General features: G+C 48.6%; 1 protein-coding gene across 1 annotated transcript in view; it reads right to left on the reverse strand.

Moving 5' to 3' along the window:
• The window catches only part of LOC126520735 (uncharacterized), a 168,536-nt gene extending 149,235 nt beyond the window's left edge, over positions 1–19,301 (reverse strand). Inside the window, exons 1-3 of the mRNA XM_055064855.2 lie at positions 19,124–19,301; positions 12,267–12,424; positions 4,563–4,672 (exon numbers count right to left, since the gene is read on the reverse strand). Of these exons, the coding sequence (XP_054920830.1) occupies positions 4,563–4,672; positions 12,267–12,352 (196 nt within the window). The 5' untranslated portion in view covers positions 12,353–12,424; positions 19,124–19,301. The remainder of the gene's footprint in view (positions 1–4,562; positions 4,673–12,266; positions 12,425–19,123) is intronic.
• Between the last annotated feature and the right edge of the window lie 5,333 nt (positions 19,302–24,634).

The raw sequence follows: 24,634 nt of genomic DNA on the forward strand, positions 1-24,634 counted from the left end.
GGCGTAGCCAGGGTGTGGCCACGCCACTACTACCGGACATCTGACCTTCCCCGGCCCCCCAACTCTGAAATTTCTGCGTCATAGCATGCGGCCTTCCCAACCTCCCTTCCCCTTACAGCTGGCTGGTTCTGGTTGGTTCTGGTTCTGGCTGAGTATAAAACACTGTCCCAGCGATAAAAGACTGGCAGCAAGTTGTTCTGTTCATCTACTTTTCCTTTCTCTTACAGTATCATTTGTAGATTTCAATTAAAATTACAAGTAAATTTCCCTTTGATTTCCTTTCCTTTATCTGTTAGCTTTATATATAGTCGCGACTAACAAAATCCCGGCCCCTCGGTTCCCTCCTTTTCGTTCACTGCGCAGCGAGGGTCTGCGCTTCGGTATACGTTTCACACCTTCAGGTAGCACACGAGGGTTTATTGGCCAACTGCCTGCCCCTAAAGTTCGAACCAGCGATTTAAAAGGTGTGCCACACGCGCCGCCATGGCCACGAGTGGCACTGCAGACTACAAACACTCCCAGGGCGAAATCTTGCACACTGTTGTGATCAGCCATTCACCCCTCGACAACCTCCGGTCACGGCTAACGCGATTATGGGAAAGGGGCCGACGGCCTCGTCGAAATGGTTCTCAAAATGGATGATTTGTGGCCAACACGGGAGTACCTCGGTCAGGGGAGGTTTGGGCAATTAGCAAGGATACGGCCATCACTTGTCAGCCGCCCAAATTGGCATGTCCACGCCGGGGACGGACTCAATGTACGATCGCAGTCAGCGTACGTTCCCCCCCCCCCTTTCCATATTTTTGCCCAGTTATGTGCGTGCGTTTCCGACAAAGCTCCCTTCGGAGGGAAAGGGCAACCGACCTACATATTGGTGGGACCTGATGTCATCGGTCTCCTGACGACGGAATGGAGGAAGTGACTGAACAATGACCACGCAGGGCGTAAAAACAACGCAACGGACGGTGGGAGTAAGCTTCTCCTACAACTTCATCACGAACATTTTCTGTACTACTTTGAATTTTATTGTATATATGTAAATTTAAACGTGTTTGTCAAACGTCCTGAATATCGGGCCCAGCCTCACGTTCCCTTACTCCTCCACGAGCAAAATGAATTCCACGTCTTCGGACCCGCAGTCGCAACAACACGCACATCGATACCCAAGAATGTGTATACGTAAAAACAACCGCCGGCGTAGCTCAGTGGTTGAGCACCGCATGCGTAAAGGTGGTGGGTTCGGCTCCCATCGTCGGCAAATGAATTCTACATTTCAATTCAAAGAATTCCGTCAGACCGGCTATTCAATTTAACCGGAGGGAAGTGAACCCGGTCTCGAAAACAGGTTATCCGGCTATCCGGATTTCAAGAAACGGATATTCAGGACATCCGGTTCAAATAACCGGTTAGATGGATATTCGAATGTCCGGACACGAATACTTGGTGTCGCTAATAGCTTGTTCAAATTTTGGGTTCTATTGCATGTATAAATATTACAAATGTATTACAAACATATTACAAAGATAAGAATACAAGAGAGAAAGAGAGGTAATTTGGGCGCAAGTATATATATATATATATATATATATATATATATATATATATATATATATATATATATATACAGAGAGAGAGAGAAAGAAAAGAACAAATATCAGGCGATCCGAATATCCGGACACTATTAACCGAATAACCAACCGAATAACCAATCCTTCTCGTTATCCGGTTTCCAGATTCGAATAACCAGATCAACGGTTTCGGCGCAAACCTGGTTTGCTGTTGCTACACTGCTTGCAACTCATCGCAGAACCACTTTCTGGCTGCGTAAGATGACTCTGAAAAGGGTGTAGTTCTGCAGCCCTCACGGCTCAGAGCCTGACGTCGACACAGAAAAGTGGCCTTGATTGGAACTTTCATCGTAACCTCGTTTGACTGCCCTCTGGCATGTGTGGCATATTCGACAGAGAAGACGAGACGGCTTTTAAAGGCCGGGCTCTGCTTTCTTCTTTTTTTTTTTTCCTTCGTGTCAGATACGTGGTTGCTTTTTATTTCTCTGCGCCTCCTGTCACCCGCAGCATACTGTGATTCACATAGTAAGTATGCGAAAATCATTTTATACAAAAAACGGAAAGCACCGCAAAGAATCTGAACAGGTATACCGAACAGCCCATCCAGGTGAACTGCTTTCTGTGGTGCCATTGGTGATGTTAACACAGGCAACGGACGGGAACAGGACCGCTAGTAGCAACGTCTCGACACTGACTCCCAGGAAGAAAAAAAAACTGCACAAATATAATTCGAGTCTGCTGCAGAAGTGGCCAAGAAAATCTATAACTTGATTAAAAACAACTCAGCTAGAAAAAAGGGGATTGTTCTTTGAATTGCCGTGGCTCGTTGTACCAGCGCAATGACTCCTTGGACGAGTAGGTGCACTCGTTATATGCCAAATTTTGTGGCGCAGCAATAAAAGGAAAAAATCATTAGTCACGGAAAAGGCAGAAAGCAACACGGGTGCTACAAAAATTATGTCTGCGTACCAGGGCTGATTATCAACAGCCTTTTCTTGCTTTTAAGCCCTCTTCTGAGCAAGCAGGGTTGTTTAAACGTACCCTGCCTCTGAGGGAGTCTATTCATTAGCAATTGCACGCATCCACTGCATAGAGCAACAGAACGTACAAATGGCAACAACTTGCCACGAAGTAATTACGAAGTCAAATGGCAAAGGCGAAAACTTTCGCTCCTTTATTATTCAACAGTGAAGTTACGCAGCAGCAACTGAATGTAGCTGTAGCGCGAAACTTTCGTAGCGCTTGATTTTTTGCCCGCAGATAAGTCTTTCTACGATCTGCCCCAAACACGTGCAGCCTAACTTCTTAGGAGACAAACACGTATTCATGTTCATACTTTACAATTTGATTAAACTCACTTGCACATTTTATAACGATGATTTCTTTTACGCACGAGTTCATGCCTATATATACAGGCTCTGTCCGGTGTGTGTTGGGCGCAGGGAAGAAAGCGCTGACCAGCCCACGGCAACTGAACTTGACAATGGTAACCTCCACCTCGCACCGACGAGCTGCTTCAGCGGTACAGCTTTTTGATGCCTAACAATCCTGCCTGTATATTATAAGGCGCCTCCGGTGCACGATAGGAGGAAAGGAGTTGTATTTTGTAAGGCACCATTCGCCGCTGCAGCTGAACCAGCTCCTTTCACTGGATTACGAAGCAAAAAACAGCTTACTGTACAGCAGGGGAGCTATATAACGTAAAGCTATTGCAATGTTACTGTTTTTTTGCTATTTTATTTCTGCCATTAGCCCCCCATTATTGGTTTAAAAAAAAAAGACGTTCGGGCCACGCCCACTTGGCTTGTCTGTCGCGGGACGTCATGAAAAAACGCTAAAACACCCTCATATGACACGTGCACACATTGATTATTCGTGATTAAGACGAACAAACAGAAAAAAAAGTTTCTTCCGATTCTACGCGCCTCTTTCGCCGTTAGCCCTCCACTATTGGTCAAATTTGTTTTAGGGCTGCGCCCGCTTCGCCTGTGTGTCACGTGGCGTGACAAAGCCGTAAGAACTCACCCTGCCGAAGTGGCGTGTACGCACTAAAGGTGCATTACTATGGCAGAAAAAAGCACACTTGCTTTTTTTTTTGCTTTTTTTAGGAATAGTCGGACACTGGTCCCGTTCTTAAAGGAACCGAAGATGGCTGCCCACCCATCACTCTGGCACGCGATGCTCGGAGCTACCGGTGAGAATGGACTTCTTTGCTAATACTTTTTCGTGGCAGTGAAACGTTGCCGAGCCCTTTCGGTACGTATACGGCATCGTGCTGCAAACTCTTCTTCACTGAGAGCCCGTTTAGGCGGCACTCCGAACTCTCCGTTGCACGCCGCCGTGACTTTCTGCCAGCCACCGCAAGCATAGGGAAAGCGGACCAATCGCAGACGCAGGCACCACTCTTCTCACCCAGCTATCTATTTTCACTGCGATAGCTCGACCTCGCGCCGAAGCATTCTACTTCTGCGCGCTCCCCGCCTCTTGCGAGCCAATCAGATAAGCGAAGAGCTGACAAGGTAGGCGATGCTATTCCCTTTGAAAGTAAACAAAAGTGGCCTACACACGAGGAGCGCGTTTGACTGAGCTGTTCAAAGAACGCTGCGGGTCATCGCCCGGTGCTTGCGTCGGCGGTTGGGTAAATTTGACGTCGTGAAATTGGAAGAAATCAGAATTGAATAGTTTGGAATCAGAATGGAATAGTACACGGCCTCAGAGCGAAATTTTCGGTCCAATGCCCTCGGCGTGCGAGTTTACGCAGGAACGCACCAGTGAAGTGATTGGAGAGCTTTAGGTTAGGGGACGCAAGCAGCTTGTGTACGCAGGAACAAGGAGCGACGGTACTGCGCATGCGCAGACACAGACGTAGGGGTCTGCGCACGCACAGTACCGTTGCCCCTAGTTCTTGCGTACGCAAGCCGCTTGCGTCCCCTAACCTAAAACTCTCTATTTAGAAAATACGTGTACGTCTTCCTCCCTCGCGCGGTTATTTACCTGAAATGGACTTGACGTAGAACACAGTGGGGAGGCAGACAAGCAGGAACATCACCAGCGGTATGGACCCGACGATAAACCAGTAGTTTGACAGCTTTTTCATGATGCCCCTGAAAATGATACAGATAGCATGAAGGAAGAAGTAGGACACACGCAAATGAAATGAATGCCACTGCGGTGCACCCGCAACAAGTGTTTCTGCGAACTCACGAGAACTTATAATGTTTACGCTAGCCTGTCCACTGCGTAAACATTGTCTTACAACCGATCGCTAGTATGAACTGTAACCAGTTTGGAAGATGTCCAAAGCCGTTGTCGTTGTCATCCGTTTGTAACATCCCGAACGAGTTTCAAACAGGCAGCTGTGTCGCAAAATAATCAAGCGGCAAAACATGGGTGCGCGCTAGTACACTGTATATGCTATACTTAAATTTCTTGCCCGACAACTACCTCAAGCATCGCAGTCAGTCATCTTCAGAGGGCTGTGTCCCCCGGAATTATCTTTTCTCGCTCTTTGCTCGTAGCGCGCGAAGTACCGATAAGTGTCGGGCTACGCGCCCGCGTGCCGCGACACCAGCTGTTCGAAAAGTGATTTGAAAGAACTAGCTCCGCTCATCTCCTAACTCGGCATGCCTGTTCATTGGGTATCCATGGGCGACGATCTTGACACCGTTGGACAAATAAAGTTTATTCCTATCTTATCCTACGATCTTGACAAGGCACACGCGACTCGCGATCAGCTAAGGCCAACACCAGCATTGACAGCTTGTCACTCCAAGACGGGCTAAGCAATGAGCAGAGTTAGGTCAACTCGCTTCTGAGACCACTGGTGTCGCGGCGTGTGGGTTATTATTAACACTTATATAAGACAATCGTTTTAGGTGACTTGTTTCACGAACTTCCTGAATTATAGGTGGTTCTCTAAACAGGAATTTACTTACTTGTTAATTCATTTATGCCCTCCCCACGGGCATTTTCGATCGTGATAGAACCCGATTGCAATATGAAGTCTCGATCGAAATTCGCTGCGTTGCGCAAACTGCCGAAGGAAGCCTATCGCGATCGAGCAATTCGATCGCGATCCCTATACACAGTGCTCCGTGTCGCTGCAGAGTATAACTTTCTAAATGAAGATACTGCAATTAGTCTGAAAAAAAATACGGCTGTCTGTCACTCAAATGTGCATTGGGGAATTCTGATAGTTAATAATATAATTGAAGTCCATTATGTTATAATTTCGAAATGACTTGGCCTTTCTTGGTTTTCGCCTACACAAGAGGTTCGAATGTATTAAAGCAAAGCCTTCTCTGCCTGTTCCGCAGTGCTTGGTGTTTCGTCATCGTTTTCCTCACCCAGCTGGTCACCTCATTAGGGAAAACAGCTGCGCCTACGCGTGCATTGTCAGTGAGTGTTTAGTATAGGTGGTGCAAGCCAAGCTACCGAAGCGAATTCTAAGTGCCGAGGAAGTGGAAGCCAAGAAGATGCGTCTCCATGAACAGGCACGTAAACGCTATGCCGCAAAACGCGAAAGTATGCATACTATACAGAGCGGCAAGTTCGGCTAGTTGGTGGAAGTTCATCTTGTATTAAGCGGGGTATTGAGCTATAAACACATGTACAACAGAAATAGAAGTGGACAGGACACGCACTTCTATTTCTGTTGTCCGTGTGTTCATAGCGCTGTACCCCCCTTATTACAATATGTATATCTGTGCGCAAAATAATTGTACAGATCCAACGCACGTGTTTCAACCTATGTGAACTTCAATTCGTGCGCTCATTTCATAAGCGTGCGCACAAACGTAAACACGAGCATCGACAAACATATATAAGCACAAGCATTACATCAAGCTTTGCTGTACCATAGTTTCCGACGTGCGCGTTAGATCTGCTTAATTTTTCTCATGTCCGCGGTAACTATACTAAATAGCGATCTGTAAGACTTCCAGGCATCGGTTTTCTGACGGTGCACCTAATCAGGTGCAAAACGCTTCAGTGATCAGACAGCTCCGAGACCCAGTTTCGTGAGAACATGTGCATTTTGGGCTTTCCATATGTACGAAATTCTATCTAAAACCACACGCCTTAGCAGCCTCCATGCAAAGAGTAAAAGTGAGAGATTGCACTGACATTAGGTAGAAGGTTCAATGGTTTTCCCGACTTGGGGTCTGGATATCAAACTACGGAAGGTTTGTTTTAGTCAGCCTAGGGCGCAGCTTTCCATCCGTACAGATGTCATTTAAGCAAGATACACAAGAAGTTTGGTGTTCTCTATATCAAGGGTTAGTAGATGATTCCACGCGATTTCGCATTTTTCAGGCGATCTGTGGATGTTGACTCCTTGCAGTGCGGCAGAGAGCTCGGCCATTGAACAGCAAATTTTATCCTTTATAGACGGGCGGTGTCACAAGCCGTAAATATTGATATGGGGTGGATCAGAAGAAATATAGCTTTCGAAAGACGGTCATGGCCGCATCATCTACAAACTCTTCAAGAGTGATAACTTCGGCTAACTACCTTTCGTGGTATACGCATAGCTTTTATTTTTCCGATCGTGCCCCGGTATATAGTTTGCTACAGCTGTTGCAGCCCCCTCTTTCCCACAATATTTAGCACAGTGTTCCTGCTATCAGATATGGTACATCTTTTTGTTGGCATTTCCGATTAATCGCCTTGGTGCTAACCGATCTCCCTTCTTCCCTGGTCGTGACACTTGCTTATCAGCTGTAATACGCTTTCCCACAGGTGAAGCAGATGGGTATCGTGAGTGGGCGTCGCCGGCTTGTCTAGCTGCTTTTCGCGTCTCCCTTACTTGAGCCAGAAGTGAGGGTGCCTCGTCCTATTAAGTTTCTGCCCAGTTGTACCGATCAGTTACCATTTTTATCCTACCATCGGAGCGCAGTTTACTAACTTTCAGCTACGCTTGAAATGCTGATGGTCACTAAATCGCCTGTCGTTTTGACATCGTCAATTTTAAAGGGACCCTGAACCCCCCCTCGAGCTTGGTGAAATAACATAGGCCGCGGTAGCATACGCTGCTGTGAACATCTCAGCCAAGTTTTGCTGCCGTACTCATTGCGTGGAGTTCGCAACTGGTTCGCGATGTCACCATTCTCTGAAACGCTCGGTTTTCAAAAGGCCCTCACCTCACTCTCTTCTAGACGCACTATTTCGTCATCGGACTCACTATTTCATCATTCCCTTAGACGGGATGACCAAAGACGGAAGTCGTGGCACCTACTTTAACATTCAAAACGAAACTTGAACTGCGCGCCACGGTGACATTTAGAAAGCGGAGCTTTGTGGGCACGCCCTACTGTGCCGTAGGCTCCGCAGTACAAGATATTGAAGAAGGAACGGGAGCACAGCGGAGGCCGTGTTTGATTGCCAATAACTCCGCTTCTGCTGAACGCATTGGAGTACTTTTTGCAGCAAACTATTTCTGAAATAGCTCATTTTCACTACGAATGCCTCTCTCCACTTCGATAAATAGTGGTTCAGGACCCCTTTAAACCAGGTTGTGAGTATAGTCCACGTGAGGCCGTTGTTAGATACGGGACCTTTTCCTGAGCCTCCTTCGAGTTCACCAGCCCACATCGAATCGCGTCACACCTAATTAAGGAGCGCAGAAGCACATCTACCACGATCCCGATGCGCAGCACGTCCAAACAAGTTGGCGTCCCCCATTTCGTGCGCCTTTATGTGGAGCTATTGTCAAACTGCTTGACTCTTCCTGAACATAAAACGGGAGCCTCGCACGGTTCCAGGTAACCTGGGTCCCTAGGAAAGAGGCTTTGCGGCTCAGAAAGGTCGCTCGAGAACAATCCGCCTGCCCCCGCTGAGCACTTGCAAGCCGCGAGGCAACGACGACTGTAATGCGCCGTGAAGCCCTGGGAGCAACCCCCCCATCCGCCTTAGTGACTGCAGTTGCAGACCAGGAACGCAGTACCGCAGACAAGTAAGCCCTCGGACAAGTGGAGCCAATGGAGCGACCCTCCGAGCCGAGTGTGTCTTACACTCGCACGGGCGCCTACCATTGGCCGAAAATGACGACACCTGAGCGGGCTCGACGATTGGCCGAACAGGACGTGACCTCGAGACACCGAAGGGGTTAAAAGCCAGAGACCGGGAGCAGCAGGAGAGCATTCCTTAATTCATCTCTTTCGGGCTTCTTGCCACGGGCCGCAGCGTCCGAGTTGCTGCCGGCCAGCAATTACTTTATTACTGTTAATTTATTTGTACCTTTACTGTAAATAATGTAAATAAAACCCGCCGCGGTTGCTCAGTGGCTATGGTGTTGGGCTGCTGAGCACGAGATCGCGGGATCGAATCCCCGCCACGGCCGGCGGCCGCATTTCGATGGGGGCGAAATGCGAAAGCACCCGTGTACTTAGATTTAGGTGCACGTTAAAGAACTCCAGGTGGTCTCAATTTCCGGAGTCCTCCCCTACGGCGTGCCTCATAATCAGAAAGTGGTTTTGGCACGTAAAACCCCATAATCTAATGTAAATAAACCTCCAGTTTTCATCTCGAAGTCCTCCTCAACCTCGGCCAACTCCCACACTCAACGGCAAGGTCCAATATCTGGGGGACAGCAATTCGGATTGTCTTCCAGATCCAACAGCGTGTAGTACAATGTCTTTCTTGTTTGTTACGAAGCGCCGCCGTCAATGCCATGGTCATTGAAAAGGTTCTTCGAACAGGCTTTCTCCCTGCATTCTAATAGCTCTCCAAGCGATGCCTGCTTTCCTAGCGAAGCCAGTGGCTGCATGGAATGCACTATAGTCCCATACAACCAGTATTCGAGTGCCAGGAAAACTGCTTTCGAGATCCACTGCCAAAAAGAAGTCCTCCTGTGTGGAGCTTCCTAAGTTGTGAATTTTAGGTGCGTAAATAAAGTCGAAACGTGGTTCCTTAGGTTTAGCGCGTTACTGCTGTCATTTCTTGCAAACATGTGCGGTACAATCGTGTATCTCTTCTTTGACAGGCTACCGATTTGTGTATCAGAACTGCTGCCTGTGGCTCAACCTGCACCATTGTTGCTTGCCATTATAACGGACGATAGAAGGTGAGAAATATATTAAAATACTGTGGTGATGTAGGCACAGTGCCTTTAGTCTTCTGATATAAGAGGACCTCGACGTAGCCAATCTTGTACGTCAGAAAATATATCCAAGGCAGCTCGCGAAGCTTCGAAAGACTTCAGCATTGCCTTTCCGTTTTACCACAAGGCTATACAAAGAAGCCACGCATTTGTCGGCTTGCCGAATCTTTCTTTTTTTAATCGTCCTTCTTTGAGACAATGATCCATGTCGGACGTGTCACGCCTCTTTCAGCACCTGTTCACTTTAATGATAGTAACGCGCACGGCTAATGCTTTGTTTTAGTGTGTTTATGCCTGGCGTTGCCGCCTTGTTCCTAGAATGCTGCTTTAGTACGACGTTATACCACTCTGCAATTGTTACAACGCTTACACATGGTGTCAACGCTCTCGCGTTGATTTTCGTCTCTAGTACAATCGAACACCATCACCACTACGCAACCGCCAAACCTTTAAAGTTATGGCTTTACCGCTCTACATTTGCCACAGTGCTTTAATGTAGCACTACCGTTCAGTTGCTGCACAATTTTTTAAGCGAAACGCTGTATACCACTTCGTCTTTGACACGTTTAATACCGTCACTAATCTGTCATTACGATTAGTTTTTTTTTTAATATCATGTGCCATCAGTACATGCGCAGACCGAATAACTACGTAAAGAAAGCGTTGATCGGTCTCGGAACCGCAAGTATAACAGCCCTGAAACGCCTGGGCAGCCCTTGTTTAACAGCCGGGGTCTAGTTAAGCAAGCCTACCATGGCAAGTTTATATCGTTTCAAGCAACACAATTTAACGATAGCGGCTTTACGGTGTAGCGGATTTATCTGCCAGAATTTCTAAGGCAGCCCCGTGAGTGACAAGATCATTCGTGGGGCCTTGTTGCAGGCTTGCTGGAGCACGCCTGATGCACCGAAGCTCAGGACAGCAAGCAGCATTGTCGGGATTTCGGCAATAGTGATGCTATGCGGCAAACTCACTCACGAAAGTACTTAAGCTGGAAGACTTAATTGAACAAATCTGCGGTTGCTTGTTGTTGTAGTAGTAGTAGTTGTTGTTGTTGTTGTTGTTGTTGTTGTTGTTGTTGTTGTTGTTGTTGTTGTTGTTTCAGACACCGAGATTTTGCACACATCAGTTCTTATGGATGTAGCTCAATCGTTCAGAAGTTTCGAAGTCAACCCGCAAATCTCGACATTACCAGTGCAGCCCGAGTACATGGCTCCTGGACTACGTTTGACACACCTAAGCTTAAAAGAGCAAGCAGCATTCTTTTGCCGTTATTCGTGTAGGTAATAATAATAACCAATCAATGTATTTTGGTACTGATCATATCGGTATTAGTGATGTTATGCGGGCATGTTGGTGAACGGGCCGACAAGTCCACTGACATGAGCAGTACCTCAATAGTTTTTACAAAGACTGCACATACCAGATTACTGATTTACTTGCGAATGGCAAGTCACTCAAGAAAGTACTTAAGAGAATAACAAAAGACAATAACGCGGAAAGGGGGGCCTTCCAAATGACACACTCCACAGTGAAGGTAAACAGAGCCTGACTTGTGCCGCGCTCTTGTCATTGTGTCCATCGTCCTGCTGCGAAATCAAGGGCCCTGTAACGTAAAACTATTCCAATTTGTTTTTATTCCAATCTCCTGACGTCAAAATTACGTAACCACCGACGCAAGCATCGGGCGGTAACCCGCAGCGTTTTGAAAAGCCCAATTAAACGCGCTCGTTGTTTATAGGAGATCACTTTTAAAGCGAATAGCATTGCCTACACTGAACAGGTTTTCTGATAGAATTGGCTGACAATAGGCGAGGAGCACACTCAAGTGGAGAATGTTTTGATGGGGCCGAGCTAGCACTGTAAAAGTACATAACCGGATAAGGAGGGTGGTGCCGGCGTCCGCGACTGATCTGCTTCCCCTTGCTTAGCATGCGGTAGTTGGTGAAAAGTCACGGTGGTGTGCAACGGAACGTTAAAAATACCGCAAGAACGGATCCTCAGCAAAGAAGAGTTGGCAAAGTGATGTCGTATACGTTCCGAAATGGCTCGATAATTTTATACTGCCGCGGAAGAATGTTTATTATACGCAGATAAAATACATGCTCCCAGGCCGCTCCGAGTATACCTAGTGCCAGAGCAATCGGCGGGCAGCCATCTTCTATTTCTTTCGGAACGAAGCAGTCCCTGGCTATTCAGAAAAAAAGAATTCAGTTTTGTTCGGCATATTAATGCGCCTTTAACGCGTACACATCTCTCTGACGCGGTGAGTTCTCGCGGTTATGTGACGTCGCGTGACAGACAGGCGCAGTGGGCGCAGCCCGACAACGTCTGATCAATGGCAGAGTATCATGGCGAAAAATGCGTCGAATCAGAAATAATTATTTTTCTTTCGTTCGGTATAATCACGCATAATCAGTGTGCACGCATCATATCAGATGCGGGGCGTTTTCGCTGTTTTCATAACGTCGCGTGAGAGACAGGCGAAGTCCCGAAAATTGTTCGACCAGTCATTGAGGCTGATTGCAAAATTGTAATAGCAAAGTTTGGAATAGCTTTGCGCTATAGCGCTCTAAGTGTTCCAAACCCTGTGCACTCACTCTGCTCCGACACCGGCAGCAGCTGCGCCCGGTGGGCCTCCGGTATCGCCGGTCGACACACCGGACGCCATCGACTCGTCGCCCATCGTGCTTCGTCGGGAGTCAGCTGCTGACGCGGGTAACTGGCGTCGTCACCAAGCGTGGTGGCAGGCCGAGCCCTGGAAGACGCGGCGAAGCAGGTCGATTGCATCACTCTTGAGATAAAAGAGATCATTCCGTTTATTTAGTTGATTCTACATTCATTTCCGTATAGATGCCATGATTGCCCGAAATTGGCTTTGCATAAGAAAATTAGAACGAGTTCGAGAACGAAGTATATGTTCCTCGTATATGCTATATGATACGTAGCATATCAGAGGAGGAGCGCAATACATATGAATACCACCTGCTGCAACTACCACTACTGTGGATTATCTTAAAGCAGTTATCTTTAGGGGTGGGCGAATACAATTTTTTTTTTCGAATACAGTTAGTAAGTATCGAATAGTCGAACACAGATGCATATATTTACAAAAGGAATATCTATTTCCATTCCATATGATTAGGTACCACGTTTGCACTGACTAGTGACAAAAGAAGCCTAACTGTTAAAAAAGAACATGGATCAGTTTCAAACGAGATTAGTAATTGTCATAAAAATTGCAGGAATAGCCTTCCAACATTTTCATAGCATGGTTCCAAACAAGCGCTCTATAAATGAATGCGTCTGCATGATTACCTTTCCAAGAACGCTAGATAAATGGTTGATGAAAAAGATATCAGAAGTTGGGGGGAGGGGGAAGGCGACAGAAAGACTTGTATGCCTTAGACACCCATGGATATTATGGCCCGTTGCAACAGCGTAAGAGGTAAAACTGCTACATAACTAAACAGTCATGTAAGCTAAATGATAGACTGCAAGCAAAGATCACAAGTTGTCACGTAAAATTCAGGTGCGAAAGCTCAAAGCTTGCGTTATAGCCGTTTTGTTCCCGCGTTGCTTCTAAAGCGTTTGTCCTTTTACTATTGATAATTTACGGTACTTCCTATAGCAGACGGCGAACAGTAACTATACTTTAACAGTTGGCTTCTGCAAAATATTTCGCAAGTTTGGATATTCGCAAATACCGAATAATTGTTTCGAATACAAATGGGAATAGTTAACAGTGTAATCTAAACTTTGAATGTCACCACACACACATAGTTATGTTGCATGCACTTTTTAAAGCAAAGCAGTCCTTGCGAATCCTCCAGGACTTCGCTGACCGCGTGGCTGATGCTGATAACGTTGCGTTATCGGATAGCTCGGACAAGACAGCACTCGCATAACGAATAGGCTTGCATGTAGTCGCCTCTACTACCCCTACAAATGTGCCAGTAATCGGCTTTGTTCTCCACAGATTTGTGCATGTGAAAGCAAAAAAAAGGCACCTAAATATCTTCACTCCACCAAATGTACGCCCATCGAGCGCAGAATCCCTTTATTAAAGCAACTCTTTCTATGCCTTATTTCCCAGGGTTTGGCGTAACCGCTCGGTCGGTTTCTCTTCGAGTAAAGTATGCCGACAGTACAGAGTACAACAGTAAACATCACTACCTCCATGATCGGCCCACTTTACTCGGGGGGCTGATTCCGCGGAGACAGTGAAACGCACACGCGTGGATCTCGTGGTGCGGGTCTCGGCAGGCTTGGCAGCTTGCCGGATTTGCACGGTAGGCACGCCATACGGCAAAACGCTGTGCCATTATCAGTTGTATAGCATTTATCGAAGCAGTTCATGAAAGCTTCGCTTCAAATAGACGCCAATATGCGCATTGCATCTATAATGGTCATCAATATGCGCGTTGCTAAAATCGTCATCTATAATACGTCCCGCCGGCTAACAGATAAAGGATGGTGGTGGTGCGGGTTGTAGCTAGAGAGGGGGGAGTATTTTGCAATACCACCGTCATCATTGTAAACACGTCACGCAAACAGTAAACATAACACATTTGCACGCTTTAATTGTTTTAACAGATGCAGCTTACAGAACTGCAATATCTGCCTTTGGTGCACCCGTCGCGGTAGCCCAATGCTTATGGCGCTGCGCTGCTGCTCGAGGTCGCCGGTTCGCTCCCGACCACGGCGCCACATTCCGACGGGGGCGGAATACAATAACACTCTCGCACCGTGCATCGAGGACACGTTAAAGAACGCCAGGTAGTCAAATTTAATCCGCGAGTCACAGACTGCTGCGAGTGTCATATGATTGTGGTTTTGGCCCGTAAAACTTACATTTATTTTTGCCTTTGCTGCAGGGTTGCCGTTTGTAAACCGTAAGTTCCAGAAATAAACCCAGTGCATCATATTAGATTGTGGCACATAGCGTGTGAATCTTTTCACCCACCGTGGTGGCTCAGCTGCTTAGCTGTAGCTTGTTTCCAGTGTTTAGATAAAGGTAGAGGCGCCGACAAAAGTGATATACTCCACGCAGATTGCTACTGCAGCGGCGTCGACCGGCATTTCGGCGAGCTGAAGCACGAAACATTGACACGAGTCAAGCGACATGCCTGCAGAAAATAAAAGGCACCCATTGGCTGTCTCAATCCCAGATGCTGCCTGTAGATGGCGTTGCGATGCAGTTTGCCGTTGCTCCGGCTCCCGCTGCGACGACTCGCTTTGTAAAGACAATAATGCGCCGCCTCAACAGCCCCACGGCGCCCCCATGTCTAGCCTCGTTCGGCGGACCGTGTATTGTTGGTCGATTCGCTGCCGCCTTCGCGGCTTGCTTGGAGCAAGAGAACTCCTGAAACAGGGTGTTTTGCGGTGCGTTCTCACGGGCCCCAAAAGATGTCACAGTCAATGGACAGACGCGGTGACTACTGACTGCGGGGTGAGTTCTGGGATCAAGAGACGCCTGCTCGTGTCAAGACCCCTGTCTACAAGAACCCTCTCACCTCGGTGTGTTCAGTGAAACCAAAGTGCGGAAGTGAGTGTGTGAACCCTTCCCCTCAAAGGCGGCTCGACTACGATGGCCCTCCCTTTGGACGAAGGTTGAACGGCAGTTTTCCCTCACCTAGGGATCTAGGGAGGACAGTGTTTTAAAGCAGCCGTTGACGGATACTCAGTGTGAGTTCTCTTTCAGTCATGCTAGACTGATGAAATGTAACGTTCTCCACCCTTCATTTAGATACTGTAGATACTCCACCCTTCATGTAGATCCCATATTCCTCGTTCTCGATGAAAACAAGTCCCTCCCTTCAACAATGTCCTCAGCGTGGATGAGTTGGACGACGGGTTGGGCCAGCTACTATCTATTTCATGCCCGACCCCAATTCTTACAGCTGGCTGGCAGCGGTGAGACGGATTTTGCGACGTGGTGCAGTGTCTTCGGTGAGTGCTTGGTTCTTGCTTTGACTCTCTAGGCTTAATTTTGTGGTTGTTCTGTTTAGAACAGTAGGCAAGTTGGATTGTTGATTGTTAGCTAGGTTGTGTTTACCGAGGCTTGTTTAGCGAGGAGGACCAAGGCAGTAAAGCAGCAATCAAGGAGTTAAGGACACTAGCTGAGAGACGAATTATTGATTGTTGGTGAGGAACTGGGCCTAGAGATACGCAAGGAAATGCTAAAATCGGAAATATTGCAGCTGATTTCCGAACAGGCCAGTAAGGAGGATATTGAAATTGGGTTAGAACTTTTTAGGAATAGAAAGAAACGGGACAAAGAGAGAGAAGAACGGGACAGAGAGGAACGCGAGAAAGATCGCGAGTTAAGAGAAATTGAACTTGAACTTGAAAGCAAACGTTTGGAGTTGCCTCAAGGAAGTGAAGGGGCTCTGGGACGATCAAGTGAGGCAGAATCATACCGCATGGACAGGCTGTTAAAGCCATTTGAGGTCGGGAACGACATAGGCTTGTTCCTAGGAAATTTTGAAAGGACCTGCGAGAAGATGATCTTCGGTCCGAGTACATGGCTACAGCGGTTGCTGTCTGTATTGCCGTGTGAGGCTGCGGAAATAATCGCCAGACTCAGTGCGCAAGACGCATATGATTATGCAAAGGTTAAGGCTAGTCTTTTTAAGAAGTACCACCTTCCAGCCGAAGCTTTTCGGCAAAGATTTAGAAGCACGGGCAAGAAGGATAGCGAGGGGTATCCGGAGTTCGCATACGGCCAACGTAGTCGAGTGGTTGAAAAGCGCGGAAGCATACGAGAGCAGAGACATGATTGACGTGCAATTTTGTGCTTACCAAAGGATTCGGTTAGTACAGTGTAGTGGCTAGCGGTCAACTCGTTCCGGAACCGAAATACAAGATGCAACAGTTAGCAAGCTGTCGAAGTAGGTGGGAGTCGGAGTATGTGAGACACGACATTCCGAGTGTACGAATTCTCGATGTTCTTATTTTCAGAGAACACCCGCTGCGGCGGCAACGGCAATGATGTTGCACTGCTAAGCACTAGGTGGCGAGGACCGAATCCCGGCCGCGGCGGTCGCATTTCGACGGGGCGAAATGAAAGAGTGCCCGTGTCCCGTGCTTTGGGGCATGTTAAAGGTCCTCTGGTGGTCAAAATTAATCCGGGGTACCCAACGACGACGTGCGTCATAATCAAATCGTCATTTTGGCACGTAAAACCCCAGAATTCAATGCAGTGAGTCTTTTCCAACATGTAATTTACGCAGCAAGTGTGGCGATCATTCTGTGACCCTTTATTGTCCTTGAATAATATATATATATATATATATATATATATATATATATATATATATATAGGGCGCTTATAGCAATATCGCTGTTGTCGTCTGCTGACCACATTAAACAACGCAATCGAATGATAGGCCATCGTTTAGGTTTTAACCAAGCTGCGGCTGCACAAAAGAAGATTGTTGTAATAGTTTAAAATTTCGGTGTATCAACGATAGTACTTAAATGCCTAAATATTAGGAAGAACAAGCTTTTGACTTCGTAAGTTAGCTCACTCTCTATATTACCTTTCTGCGCGTCCAAAGGGTCGGAAATATGGTAATTATGTTTATTGTTGAGCGAGTCAACGTGCGTGCTCCCTTACCGGAAAAGCAAAGTGAATATCTGAATTAAGAATATTTTGGGTACGATAGCGGGCCATCGATACCTTTCCGCTGAGAAACTGAGCAGTGTGAGGATTGGGACGTCAATCCCACCGTTCGTAACCAGTTGTCAAGATTGGAGTCGGGCATGAATTAGATGGTAGCTGGCCCATGCCGTCGTCCAACTTATCCACGCTGAGGACGTTGTTGAAGGGAAGGACTGCTTCTCATCGAGAACGAGGAATATGGGTTTATTTACAGTGTCTACATAAGGACGTTGCAGTTCATCAGTCTAGCATGACTGCGAGAGAAAGTACTGAGCCGCCGCACAACAGCGGTTTATAAACACTCGGTACTCCCTCAATCCCAAGGTGAGGGAAACGTTCGACCAGGCACCGTAGACGAGCCGCCTCTCTGTGCGAGGGATTACACACACACACTTCCGCACAGGTTCACGGTCCCTCAACCGAGGTCAGACGGTCTTCGCAGAACTCGGGGCTGACGTCAGGAACGGTGCGTGGGAAGGGGCCTCAAACTACGTTCCCTCGGGGACTCCCTTGTTCACAGCAGACCGGGTCGGCGGCGGCGTGTTCAGTCATAAAGCCTGGTTCGTCAAACTCATCTCGGCAATCCCGCGACGGAGAGGCGAGGACGCGGCATTGTCCTCCGCACACAGTAGACTTAGTGACGCCGCTTGGCTAGAGCGTAACGGTGGCTTTCCAAGAAAAGTTGACGCCGCTGTCGCAACTGGTTGGTAAAACTTGCACCTCAGCGGGCCGTTCTTAACAGCAGCACTATAAACGCATTAGGACGGTAGGGACGGGAATCGCTTCACGTGCGTCCATTGCATTTAACACCACTCAGTTTCCTAGTTATGTCGGACCAACTATAGCCCGAATTTATTAGGCACTATAGGTGAGCCGAATGTTCCCGGTGCCGTTACCCGTAGAGTAACAGACAAGCAATGCTCGAACTGAATGCTACATGTATACTCGGATCACACGGTGCTGGACGCGTTTATTCGATGGCCTTTCGTTGATCTTTTTCGTTACCTGTGCATTGCGGTAAACATCCCAAATATATGCAGAAGAAAAACACCCCGAATTACTACCTCTTTGCTGTTTGAGCTCGTGGGTTGTGGTATATATATGGAGTAAACTTGAGGAGGAGGGGGGAATGTTCAAGGAGAAAGTGAGACCGCAAGGAGACTCGTGCCGAAGCTGATGTGGGGGGGGGGGGGGAGGGAATAAAACGAAGGCAGCCTATCCCACCTCAGGAGAAATGCGCCGGCCCCTGAGCGTTGAGTCAACCCTCCAAGAGACGGCGCGAGGACCCACCACGCCCAGAAGAATTTCGTTGGCTATGGTTTGACAGGGCCGTATACAGATTCCGAGACCCGTAAGCGTATGACGCGGCAGCTGGCCTACCTATAGACTCAACGGGCCCTGTGCTCCGTGTGAGTGTGCACGTGGCGGTAAAATAAATAAATTATATTCTGGCGTTTTACGTGCAATACCACGATATGATTATGAGGCAAGCCGTAATGGGGAACTCCGGGTCAATGTGGACCACCTGCGGTTCTTTAGCGCGCACCCGATGCGCGATACACGGACGTTTATGCATTTCGCCCCCATCGAAATGCGGCCGCCGCGGCCGGGATTTGATCGCGCACCCTCGGACTTAGCAGCGCAACGCCATGTCCACTACGCCACCACGGCGGGCCGTGGCAGCGCAGTGCTCGTTCTGGGTCGAGATACCGGCGAACAGCACAGGCCGTACGCTGCGCGAAGGGAGAAAAAAAAACGGGGAAGGCGCGGCGCGTTGGCCTCGTGGCTCACCTTCGCTGACGCTGCAGTGTCCCGGCGGGCACGGCTGCCCAGGAGACAAGCGGACCGACTCGAGACGGCTGGCTGCCAGAGGTGCGCCGTTCTTCGCCCGGTAGCCGCTCTGCTCTGCTCGAGCCGCGCGCCGGTTGCTCAACGTCTTCATCTTCATCTTCCCGCCTAAAATGACTTGTCATCGCAGCTTCATAGAATCGACCAAAAGAATTAAGTTATAGGGTCTTACGTGCCAAAACCACGACCTGATTATGAGGCACGCCTTATACAGTGGATTAATTTGGATTAATTTGGATTTGGAATATTTGGATTAATACTGGATTAATTTTGACCACCTGAGGTTCTTTCATCATGATCATACATAGCAGCAGCAGCATCCTATCTTATGGCCACTGCAGGATGATGGCCTTTCCCTGCAATCTCCAATTACCCCTGTCCTGCGCCAACCGATTCCAACGTTCAAGTTCTTTCAAGTGCACCTAAATTTAAGTACACGGTGCTTTTGCATTTCCCCCACGTCGAAACGTGGCCGTCGTGGCCGGGATTTGATCCTGCGACTTCGTGCGCAACAGCAGAGCCACTAAGCAACCTCGGCGCGTGCAGAGAATCGACCATCTGCACGGTAAAATAAGAGGAAATGCCAAGTCATACGCATATATTAAACAACGAAATGCGAACAACGCTTTAGTGCGGTCTACTCAGCCCATGTGGCATATACCGTGCGATATGTTGTAAGAATAAAATTGACACGCCATCCCGGCCCTGCGAAAGGGGATGTCCAGCGAAGCTGTTGAAAGCCACAAAACTACAACTGCTGGTGGGGGTATGCAATGCTTTATTGCTTCAGAGTAATGGTAGTAATAGTAATTTAGAGTGCAGCGGTCGCGAGCAGGCCACGACGTGCAGGCAAGAGCGAGCTGCGAGCACCCCCCCCCCCCCTCCGTACCGGCTTCTCTCTACCTCTCTCCACCGATGGCGAGGAGTGGGAAGGGCGAGAGCGCCAAGGCGGCCGGAAGCAAAAGAAAAGTAAAACGAGTTGACAGTTGGGATTCACACCGTCGAATCGCCTCCCTTCTCCGCGCGTACTCACGTGACCCGGACAATGGTGACCCGGACGAGGCTACGACAGCTGCATATCGACGCCATGGAGACTACAGCCGACGCGCCAGCTATCTCCGCCGTCGACTTTAAGCCACCGCCATCTTGGGTATATTTCGCTAAATGTCACATATATCTGAATTGACAACGGACATCCGCCTCGTCAAGGGGGTTGACAACGAGGTGACAGACGCCTTTTCCTGAAACCCTATAAATGCTATTGTGCCCACACAGCAGGTTGTTTTCTCCACTTTGGCAGCAGCTCAACGTGAAGACGACGAGCTAAAGAACCTGTTGACCGCAACCACTGCCCTGAAGCTGCAGTTGCTGCCAATTTCCGAATCCCAAGACAGAATTTGCTGTGACGCAAGTATCGCCAAAGCTCGCCCGTTTGTGCCTTCCAGCTTCCGTCGCCACGTTTTTGAATTTCGACACAGACCCTCTCATCCAGGGATTAGAGCCACACAGAGACTGGTGGCGGCAAAGTTTGTCTGGCCATAGATTAATCGTGACGTCCGGCGCTGGGCACGTGAATGTGCAGCCTGCCAGCATTGCAAGATACAGCGACACACCTCGACAGCACTGGGAGCACCCCCAACCCCGGAATCTCGATTCGATCATATTCACCTGGGCATTGTTGGCTTACTACCACCCAGCCACGGACAGACTTATCTGCTGACATGCGTGGATAGATTCACCCGTTGGGCGGAGGCCATCCCTAGGGCGGACATCGCAACTGGAACGGTTGCCAGTTCCTTCTTGTACCATTGGGGTGCCTGCTCCAGGTGCCTTCCACGATCGCAACGGATCGCGGTCGGCAGTTCGAAGCCGCCCACTGGCATCACTCAGCTCATCGGTGCCTCTCGCATACGTACAACGACGTAACACCCCATGAGCAATGGCATGGCCGGGCCGCTGACAGCAACCGAATAACACGACTGGGTGGAGGTGCTCCCGCTCGTCCTTTTGGGCATACGGTCCACTCTAGAAGATATTGGCTGCAGCGCCGTTGAGTTGCATGGTCTATGACACGACACTCAGGCTGTCAGGGGACCTCTTTGTGCACGGTTCAGACGCTACACCCATGGCTTCCAGTGGTTACGCACTTCGTCTACGCGATATGATAAGCAAACTTCGTGCTGCTCCCCCGCGGCACCCAGGGACGCGGGCTGTACACGTCGGCCCGCGGCTCACATCGTGCCCATACGTGTTTGTGCAACACGACGCCTTTCGGTGGCCACCTCAACCACCATATGATGGGCCGTTTAAGGTCCTCCGCCGTGGGGACAAGCATGTCACCATCGATAGATGCGATCGCCAAGAAGTTGTGTCGCTTGACCGCGTCAAGCCGGCACACATGGACAATGACGACGTTGCGGTGTCTCCGCCAAGGGAGCCCCCGCCTTCGCCAGGGTCTGTAGCTGCAGCGCCAGCTCCAGAGTTGCTCACGCGACGTACGCACAGCAGACGGCTCTTGCAAGATCCCCTACTCGCCTGGACCTTTAATCACTCCGTTCGGCAACTCACTACAACTCACGCTGTAGCTACCGAGAGCAGGTCACAACATGCAAGTAGCCATCATAGTGCAGGCAGAGAGACAGAGATAAAAAATCTTTATTGAAAAGTCCCTGCTGGGTTCGAAAGGGGAACGGAGAGGCTGGGAGGTTAAAGGCTAAACCCCATGAGAGCGGTCTTGTGCGCGACGGCGACACGCGACGGCTTCGAGCGACAAACCGGGCCGTCGCTTGAACAGATCGCTCTGTCGCTCGTCGCCCGGAAGTCAGGGTTTCTACCAAGTTGACATTTCCAAATTCCCTGAGTTTTCCAGGTTTTTCCTGAGTGCCTCTGCAATATTCCCTGAGTGATGCAGAACTATGTTTTATGTCAAGACGGGCTGAAACCATATCGCCCGATACTGTCACTCTCTAGTAAACATATGAAAATATTAAAAAAAACGATTTAATCCAATTTGAATACTAAGGAGTAGTGTTTATGTTATTCAAAAATAGAATAGAGAGGGGGGGGCTAGTAAAATGCACAGCAAATAACATGTTTTCGAAAGAAATTGCAAATGGAGTCGGACACTCTCAAATACGAATAAAAAGGAGATGCATACAGAAGCAAATATTTTTAATATGAACTATTTCTATCAACTGATAGCAAGCTCAGTGGTATGAGGCCCGAACTTTGTCACAATTTAGATTCCCTCTCAACATCTCGTAAGTCAACCTCAACTGTCCTGACATATATGTCAGGACAGTTGAGGTATACTCTCAGCCCGCGCACGACGCCTCAGTGTTGTGTTTCACTGCTTTAAAGCATTTATGTTGGCTTGGATGAGGGACACCTGCATCTCGGCATCAGCCAACACTTTGTTTTTTCAGCTTAAGCTCCTTCAAAACGGCGGCAGCACGCTTCCTATCCCGTTCATTCCTCAATGCATAGGTCCTTTCTGTTCCTGTCCTTCTTCCACCACTCGTTCTCCCCACGGACCATTTGAAGCACCTTCTTGGTCAGTTGCACAGACCACGTCCGATTTTTCGAACTCCCTAGGGGTCGCGAAAACGTCCGAAAAATCAGCCAATTGGAAAAAAAAATAAACGCATGTCATTTAGTGCTCTTAAGAGCTCAAACCACCACAGGTACATTCGAAAACGCTCTGAAGGCCTGTCGGTACACGTATTAGGCATATCGGTGCTCGTACTGTGACAGGAAATACCGGGTGCACGCGTGTATAATTAAGGAATACATACTGTGTCCCGTGACAATAGCCCCTTCCCACGCTTGTTATGCTTCACTGCAATACTTTTGTGTATGCTTCACCAAATAACATTTCTGTACAAAGGCGAAGCTGACTTTCGGGAACCGGCGTTATACAACTCACCGTGCTTTCCAAGCTTCTAAGCCAATCGCTAGGACCTCAAAGGCGCAGTCGGTGCCATTGCTGACACCAGCGAATCCTTTCAATGGAAAACATGGAACCCAACGGCAAGAAGCTTAATAGCGAACGTCGAAGTAGCTAGGTCTAGCGTTGCTACGGGTGCCAGCGGATCTGCGTGCGAGAGCGCCGGTTCGAGGCGGCGAGCTAATCAAAACGGCAGCGGTGGTGGCTTTGATTAATGCCGTTTCGGACGTGCACTCATGGCAAAAAGTCCAGAAAATCGGACGGCGAAGGGTTCTTGCGTCCGAAATTTCAGACGTTCTGATCCATTGACTCTATGGGGTACGTGGTGATCCCGCGAATCCGTCCAAATTATCGGGCATCCGGAAAGTCGGTCATTGACACTGGCAACTGGTCACTGGCAACTCCTCCAGCCGACGACAGGGCGTCAAAGACGATTCATTACGGTTCCTGTCTGTTACTCGAGCCAGCACTACCGCGACTTTCGACCCTTTCAATAAAATTACAGCTAATTTTCCCTGATAGAGGCACAAATTCCCTGAGTTCTCCCTGAGCTTTTCCAGACTACTCAAAATCCCTGAGAATTCCCGGTTTTCCCGGTTTTACCAGTTGGTAGACACCCTGGTAGTGCTATGAGCACTTCCAGGGTGTCGCGAATGGCGCGAAGCCGGAACTGGATGTACATCACTCAAATACTGCTGATTGTCGCACAGAAGGAGCAAACGATTGAATTTTTATACGTGCAAGGATAAGAACCTACTGCAAGACCCTCAGAAATATTTTATGCTGCTTTTTAGAGTAAACTACATCAACTCAAATTAATAAAGCACGCGTCACGCCAGTTTCGGCGCGTATATTGCTGCCCTCATACCGGCAACACCGGGGAGACGTCGCTCAAAATCGTCGCTCGCTTGGGGAACAACCTGTAGGCGACGAGCGAACGTCACAGCCATCGCCATAACATCGTTTGTCGCTCTCGCGCGCAAGATCGATTGCCTGTGGTTTATACTTAACCCCGCAGGCCAGGCCTTGAACCGTAGCGGCGTCCTCCGCCAGCCGGACAGCCCAGAGCTGGTCTACTGGGAATTCGCCGAGCAGTATAGCCTCCCACTGCTCGGGGGTTTTTAGCATTGCGGTTTATCCTCTGTCTGATATTCTTTGGAGCTGATGGGCATGCCCATATAATGCGATGGAGGTCTGCACGTGGTGTATTGCATGTCTTACAGTGTGATGAGTATGCTTCTGGTGGTATTCGGCCCACCTCTCTGCATGGACAACAAATCCCCGAACAGGCCGAAAGAGAACTACGGCCCCCAGAACCAGAACCAGATAAAAAAATAACAGCTTCCCAATACGATCAAATGACTACTTACGGATAAATTCTCGAATACTACAGAAATGCTCGCTATAGGTACCCTCCTCCTTACAAATCATTAGAGAAACACCAAGCAGCTACATGGAGACTTCTACAAACAAGCAATTTCCCTGCGCGACTAATCATAGTGCAAGCA

This window comes from Dermacentor andersoni, chromosome 3 (genome assembly GCF_023375885.2).
Source record: "Dermacentor andersoni chromosome 3, qqDerAnde1_hic_scaffold, whole genome shotgun sequence".
NCBI classification, from domain to species: Eukaryota; Metazoa; Arthropoda; class Arachnida; order Ixodida; family Ixodidae; genus Dermacentor; species Dermacentor andersoni.